Below are 7896 nucleotides of genomic sequence, written 5' to 3' on the forward strand. Positions count from 1 at the left end.
TAGACTTACCCAGAAGTCTTTAAGTGAAATTTTGGTCCGCATCAAAAAAAAAAAAAAAAAAAAAAAAAGAGTCGACTCTTTTAGGGCTTTTTTTTTAAAACAATAAAATTAACAAAAAATAAATACATTTTGAGATTTGATTGTTGATGGTGATTGTTATTCTTTGTCTAAATATGGGTGAAATGATTTAATGAAATCTTACACCTATTAACAAAAAAAAAACGATTCGGTCTACATATGGAGTCGACTCTCAACGGTCACCTAAAAGACTCACCAGGAAAGTCCGAATTAAGAGTCGATTCGCTCTGATAAAAAAAAAAATAATAATAATTTCAACCAGATGGGAAACAGTAAGAATCTCCTAAAATACACAATTTAGCCAAAAGTATGTGACACTTCCACAACATACCTGTACGTATGTAAGCACACAATTGTATAAAATGGCATTATATTCTGCTTGTGTCATGCTTTTCCAAAAAATAATGGAAAGCCTAGGAGTAAAGGAGGAGTAAATCTTTACGGTTGTGTTAAATGCACCTCAACACACTAGTAATAGTAATAAACTAAGATCGAACACTGATAAACGTGAGCCGCACACGTAGCTGGGAACAATTCTCTTCTGATCCGACGATGTTCTAGTCTAACGTTCTGTGCTAAATGATTAATACATCACGTTACGCGTGTATATAGCGTAAAATATAGGCTGCAAAGCTACAGTGAGGTACTCTGAGCACTTCAGTATACCAAACACCTCCATCATCTTATCACACAAGCGTGTTCAGTAATAAAATATCTATCAAAACAAACAACAAAAAAACTCAGTCCATGCAAATGTAATCTTAGAATTTCCCCAATTTAATATTTTTATTGTTATAGAAGTATGCTTTAATAACATGTGAGCACATTCATGTGCTCTGCAAGAACGGCATGAGAAGAGAAACCAAAGTGTGTGTGTGTGTGTGTGTGTGTGTGTGTGTGTGTGTGTGTGTGTGTGTGTGTGTGTGTGTGTGTGTGTGTGTGTATAAGCGATGGGAGACGGTATGACCGAAAACGCTGATGTTTCGTTATTTTTCTCGGCTTTGACAGAGAAATCTTTTCAAACGATACTGTTATAACAAGCGAACTCCGGTCCACATCTTTATTATAATGGTGTCTTCACCACACACTGTATTCATCTTGTGGAAAAAAAACAAAAATAAACAAAACCATCTTCTGTAAGTCTGGTGACCAAAAAAAAAATAAAAATAAAAATGGCACTGCTGAGCTCTCAATATGAGAAAGCTGACAAATGTGTGGACTTGATTTCTTTTTTTTTTTTCTTTGATTAAAAACCAATTTCTTGTAAGAGTTGTTTTGCTTTTGTGAGCTGGTTCTTCGAGAGGGCGGGAAGGCTGGGAAAAGTGTTGCTTTCGGGAGCAACGCCCACCTCTCTTCCACGTTCTGCTTCTCCACGACAAACGCACTTGCACACGCAGAACCTTTCAGTCTTTCTCAGCAACAAGCTTCAACACTTTCCCAATGGCAATGGTCTTTCCTGGAAGAGACACACAAAAAGGAAAACTCCAGTTACAATCTAAAGCAAAAATAAACTCCCCACACACACACACAGAAAAGAGCTTTTTTTTTAGTTAGTTCACCACATTTATTGTGTTCTAAAATGCTTTCAGCTCCCCAGAGAGCTTATTTGTGATCCTGTCGCCATCCTGTCAACTCAAACCACTCTGATCTCTCATTTAAACTGTTTCTACTCACAGAACTAAGTCTCATTTCTATATTTTTGTAAATTCTAGACTGGTGTGAAAATCCCAGGACAGCAGCAGTTACTGGAACTGATCCTAAACCCGGTCAAAGTCAGCGAGATCTAGGGCTGGGCGATATGACTGAAAACTGTATCACGATATCAGTGTTTCATATCGGTCGATATCGATAATTATTTATATTTTTTATGACCTATTTAAAATAAGGACCAGGAGAAAAATATATTACATTTAAACATTTTTATTTTAAACTTAACCTTCCTCTGATCGTAATCCCCTCAGTTATTAAGACAGAAATGTCAACAAGCAGGAAAACGCTAATAATTATAATGTAAACATGTCTAAAGTCACAATGAACACTTAATTATCTCTTAACATTTAAGGTGCAAAATGAAAGAAAATGTAAGAAATGCTTAATAAAGTGTAATAAAATAGTGCAAAATGTTCAATATAAACAGAGAAACCTGAGAATTTAGTGCAGGTTTAGTGCTAGAAGTTCACTAGCTGTTCACCTTCTGGTGAATAAAGTGTATTAGAATGTGAGCAGTGTTTTGTAAACATAAATAAAACTGAGGTAGACTGAGATACATCTGTAATATAAAACACAAGCCTGATACACTACAGTAACATTGTTTGAAATATAAAACCTGCAGAAATATGAAAAAGTAACTTGTTATTCTTACTCTAATCATACTTGAAGTTGAACTATTCACTTTTTTATTGCACTCATTTTCTGCTTATCAGTCGCCGGTTACTGAAGAGGAATCCAGCAGACCAGCACGAGACGACGATATGGCACAACCAAATGTGATACTGTTACATGATTGGCTGTTAACTCGTCACTCCCTACGTTGCTAGGTTACCAGAGAGTGAGTGCCTTTGTTAATGCAACCAAACTTGCTTCGCGGCCTGTTTTCTTCCGAGGAAGAATAAAAAAAAATCAAACCTTTTATCGAACACATTTTTTACTGATATCGATCGCGTGTCTATCGCGATACATATCGTTATCATTTTATCGCCCAGCCCTAGCGAGATCATATTTGTTCCTAAGTCTGATGTACGATACAAACTTTATCTGAAGTTTTCTCTTGAAGCCACATCATTTCCCATCCTACACTGCTGCCAAAGGGCCGGCGGGATATTTGCATGTACGTGTAGGTGTTTCTGATAAAGTGCTGGGTGAGCGTACAGTGAGGACGTTATACGTATGGTACTGACCTTCGTCCCTCAGGGTGAACCGGCCCATCTGAGGGAAGTCTTTGAATGTCTCAAGGCAGATGGTCCCTGCGGTCCGGAGGCGAGCGATGCACACTTGGTCCTGTTTCACGAAGCGAGGTCGTGTCTTGCTCTTCTCGCCCGTCTTCTTGTCTACCAAACAAATTAAGGCCTGTGCAAGCACCACACCACACCACACCACACACACACACAGAAATTTGCACCAGAATCTAATTAATGGATCAATGAAGGCATTCAAAAAATTGCATTGAAAGACAATTTTACAAGATCTGGCAACCGGTTCTGATGTTTATAGGGAAAAATGGGCTCTTATTATCTCAACTCCACTCACATAGATGTTCTCATATCTGTGTGTTGTTTATAACCATTTTTGTCCAACGCTGTTTGCTTTCTGTTAAACTAAATAACTTCTATGCCAAACATAAATGTGTGTCAGTTCCTAAGGGCCTTTTTACACCCGGTCACTTCATGTGTTGTCTCTGATCCGATAGCTATCTGATTTGTTAAAACTGTACCATTTACATCAGACCACATAAACGCGTCTCGGCGAATCGGATATCGATCCGATCTTTCTGCTACCGCCCAAAATGCAAATATATTCTACCTCATTTCCGGGGTAATTGAAACGGAACACGCTTTGGTGTGTGCGGTTTTCAGAACGTGATCAAAAAGACGACGAAAAAACTGGTTACGACGTTTATGTTACAAAAAACAGAATTTACTGTTTGCTGCATTTTCGCTGGTGGCAGCAGCGCGTTTTAAGACCCGACGAGACGCCTGTGTGAAAGATCACCTGAGTGAAAGATCACCTGAGTGACGTACTTCCGTTTGGGAGGAGTATAGCGCTGACGTATGTGGCTTGAACAACCACATTCATTTACACCAGTCCAGTTTCATCTGAAACGCGTCCCAGACCACCTCCTGAAGGGGTTTGTACGGATTTATATCCATCTCCAAAACGTTTCGGAGGGCATTTAGACCTGGTCTTTTTACCGTCGGATAGATATCTGATCATAGAAAACGCATGAAGTGACCAGGTGTAAAAAGCCCCTTCGCGATTTAAGAGAGAACGCAACGCGGGAGAAAGAAGTCAAAAGAGGATTATGGGTAACGCAGTTTTATTTTTATTTACCGTAAGCTGCACTTCCTCTATGCAGGTGTGAATGTGCAGGACGGCGTTGTAGCCCGGGCAGATGATGGACTTGTGTTCGATGATGACAATCTGAAAACAAATACAAGAAAGAATGGATCAAACGTGCGCACGCACACAACAACAAGCTTCAGATCCCAACAGGATTATTGTATCAATATCCACTAAGAAACTTTACCGTACTTTAATTAAGTCTGTTCTGTCGTTTGAGACACAGCCCACAGTGTCTGGCTGATGACGTGCCTTTACGATAATCAGTTAAACAATCGAACAGAATACCTGAGCGTCAAAAGTGCGTCCCGAGTGACACAGGTTCTCTGGAGTGCACAGGATGAAGCCAGGCAGGATCTCCTCTTCCTCGATGCCTTTAAGTCGAAGCTTCAGATTCTCACCGGGTCCCGCGTCGTCCGTCTCTACGTCGTCCGAGAGCAGGCTCAGCACCTCCACAGTATGCTACACACACACACACACAGGTTCTAATATATTACCATGGAAATTCATTAACGTTTCTTAATATTGGACTTCTTATTTATTACATACACATTTCAAACAAGACACGTCTTACCCTGTTGGGCATCATTACAAGTTGCTGAGCTTTACTGATGCACCCGGACTCCAACTTGCCCAAAATCACAGTGCCCATGTCCTAAAGAAGACCAAAATCTTTTAATAAATATAACAGCAGCGTAGCTTCGTCCTTTCTGCTCTGCACACTATAAACAGCTGAATATGTATAAACTGGTAGAAAATTTAAACATTTCGTCCTGATACACATTTGTATATCGTCGCTGTCGGGCGGAAACCTCGTATGTCCAAATTTGGTCAATTTCATATTTTTTCACATATCGATGCTATTGGTCAGTCCCCACATGGGTCTGTTATTTTTACAAGTTATTAACCAATCTAAAGTCTTGAAAATAGCTTGAGCGCAAATCTCATAACTCCATTGGACACTTCAACTGTCCACCTCTTCCTCACTCCGCGGGAGAGCTTCACGTCCTATTTCTCCTCAAGAAGAGTCGCAACGAATCAACACGTCTTCTGAGGTAAATGTCTTCAAAACACTGGGCTTAAAGAAAAAAAAAAATCTTGACCCCCGCTAGTTCTGGTGCTCGTCTGAGGACAGGAATTTAGTGCAAGACAATCCACTGCAACGCGGACTAAACCCTGTGCACTGCAGATAAGGTACGGCGTTTTTTTAATGTCCTGAAAAATAACGGTTTTGGAGATACGAGGATTCCGACCGACAGCGACGATATATAACAAAAACAAATAAATCACTACGAAGCACAAACTTCGACAGGAATATCACAATAATGTAGAGACACAATGCAACACAGTTAAATTGCAGAGGAAAAAATATATATATATACATATATATTAAAGCTTCACCTTGTATTTATCTACGATCGGTAATCTGACTGGTCCGTCGCTGGATCTGGTGAAATTTGGCAAACTGTCCAGGTGTGGAATGAACGGTAATCCTCTAAACACACAAAGAGACGTTGTCAGAGCTGCTGTTAGAGCAAATTAAATGGACCGATCGGCTTTGAGAATTCGTTCACACTTACGTGTACCAGGAGCAGTGCTCGACCGGTTCCTTCAGGTTGGCTCCTGTCAGTCCTGAACATGGCATGAAGTGAATGTCTTTTCTGGGGTTGAAGCCCACCTTCTTCAGAAACGGCACCAGTTTCTCCTTACACTCCTCGTATCTGTGGAGAAACCTTCGTTAAGATCGACGTGACAACGGTGACGGGTTCACGGAGAAGGTACGAGTTTGTGAGCTATCGAGAACACGTTCGAGCTGCTGCCCCACCTCTCCAAGCTCCAGTTCACAGTGGGGTCGTCCATTTTGTTGACGAGGACGATCAGGTGTTTGACTCCAGCCGTTTTGGCCAGCATGGCGTGCTCTCGCGTCTGGCCTCCTTTTTCAAACCCCGTCTCAAACTCGCCTTTACGTGCTGAAATCACCTGCAGGACATTTCAGAGACATCGCTGTGTCAAGTGTCCAAGACCATCAGGGGTCGTGGCGTATCCTTTCCGTGTACACTATCGAACTTGTGTCCTTGTTTTTCTACATTTATTCCCTACTTCTGTTTTATTAAACTCCACTATTCAGTAAAGAATATCTACTAGATTTTTGGAGCGTGGCTGTGATGGATGGACAGGTGATGGAGCGTGGCTGTGATGGATGGACAGGTGATGGACAAGTGATGGAGCGTGGATGTGATGGATGGACAGGTGACGGACAGGTGAGGGGGCGTGGATGTGATGGATGGACAGGTGATGGAGCGTGGCTGTGATGGATGGACAGGTGATGGACAGGTGATGGAGCGTGGCTGTGATGGACAGGTGATGGAGCGTGGCTGTGATGGATGGACAGGTGATGGAGCGTGGCTGTGACAGATGGACAGGTGATGGACAGGTGATGGAGCGTGGCTGTGATGGACAGGTGATGGAGCGTGGCTGTGACAGATGGACAGGTGATGGACAGGTGATGGAGCGTGGCTGTGATGGACAGGTGATGGAGCGTGGCTGTGACAGATGGACAGGTGATGGACAGGTGATGGAGCGTGGCTGTGATGGACAGGTGATGGAGCGTGGCTGTGACAGATGGACAGGTGATGGACAGGTGATGGAGCGTGGCTGTGATGGACAGGTGATGGAGCGTGGCTGTGACAGATGGACAGGTGATGGACAGGTGATGTGATGGAGCGTGGATGTGATGGATGGACAGGTGATGTGATGGAGCGTGGATGTGATGGATGGACAGGTGATGTGATGGAGCGTGGATGTGATGGATGGACAGGTGACGGACAGGTGAGGGGGCGTGGATGTGATGGATGGACAGGTGATGGAGCGTGGATGTGATGGATGGACAGGTGATGGACAGGTGAGGGGGCGTGGATGTGATGGATGGACAGGTGATGGACAGGTGATGGACAGGTGAGGGGGCGTGGATGTGATGGATGGACAGGTGATGGACAGGTGAGGGGGCATATGGATGTGATGGACGGACGTGATCTTGTCCGTTAGTCTCACCATTTAATCATACTGGGGTTTTGTTTAAGATAAATAAATCACACACAGGTTTTGTGTCCTGAACAGTTGGCACAGCTCATGCTGAACTACTACAAACTTTACACAGCGGTTACAGAAACAGATTTATTTCCTCTGACTCAACAAGGACGTATTGTTAGGGCTGAACTGAAGAAACAGCACCAGGTAACAGATTTATTTAATTATACAGAATATTTACTCAACGTCTGCGTACAACATTTTACTGAATAATATTCCTAAAAAAAGGAAAACCTGCTCATTCGTCACGTCACGACTCACCAGCACGGCCAAATCGGCTTGAGACGCACCCCCGATCATGTTGGGGACAAAGCTCTTGTGTCCCGGCGCGTCCAGGATGGTGAAGTGCTTCTTCTCCGTCTCAAAATAGGCACGGCCCACCTCCACGGTTTTACCCTTATCTCTCTCCTCCTGATTGGTATCAAGAGCCCAGGAGAGGTACCTAAGGATGTCCATTCAGACCATTAAATTGCCAAAAATTCAATTAAAAAGTGGAATCAAATAAATTTGTGACATGCTGAAAACAATCAGCTTCGAGACGGTAACAAGACTGAGCACGAACGTCGCCACCGGGACGTCGATTATTTTATTAGAACCGTAAACCCCACGGTGTGTTATTCCTTAAACAACATAATTTACTTTACCAGGTTTCCCTGTTCTTCTCCTTAGCCTCCC

At 42.7% G+C, this 7896-nt stretch overlaps 1 protein-coding gene across 2 annotated transcripts in view; it reads right to left on the bottom strand.

The window, feature by feature from the left end:
* Positions 1–834: 834 nt before the first annotated feature.
* gspt1l (G1 to S phase transition 1, like) overlaps positions 835–7896 on the bottom strand; it is a 22571-nt gene continuing 15509 nt past the window's right edge. For both annotated transcript variants that reach the window (XM_060893127.1, XM_060893126.1), the window contains exons 5-14: positions 7866–7896; positions 7483–7663; positions 5960–6114; positions 5715–5855; positions 5536–5629; positions 4709–4789; positions 4423–4596; positions 4126–4215; positions 2976–3144; positions 835–1534 (exon numbers count right to left, since the gene is read on the bottom strand). The exon at positions 7866–7896 is cut by the window's right edge and continues 47 nt beyond it. In XM_060893127.1, the coding sequence (XP_060749110.1) occupies positions 1482–1534; positions 2976–3144; positions 4126–4215; positions 4423–4596; positions 4709–4789; positions 5536–5629; positions 5715–5855; positions 5960–6114; positions 7483–7663; positions 7866–7896 (1169 nt within the window). In that variant the 3' untranslated portion in view covers positions 835–1481. The remainder of the gene's footprint in view (positions 1535–2975; positions 3145–4125; positions 4216–4422; positions 4597–4708; positions 4790–5535; positions 5630–5714; positions 5856–5959; positions 6115–7482; positions 7664–7865) is intronic.

The sequence above is a fragment of the Tachysurus vachellii genome, chromosome 18, assembly GCF_030014155.1.
Source record: "Tachysurus vachellii isolate PV-2020 chromosome 18, HZAU_Pvac_v1, whole genome shotgun sequence".
Classification (NCBI taxonomy): domain Eukaryota; kingdom Metazoa; phylum Chordata; class Actinopteri; order Siluriformes; family Bagridae; genus Tachysurus; species Tachysurus vachellii.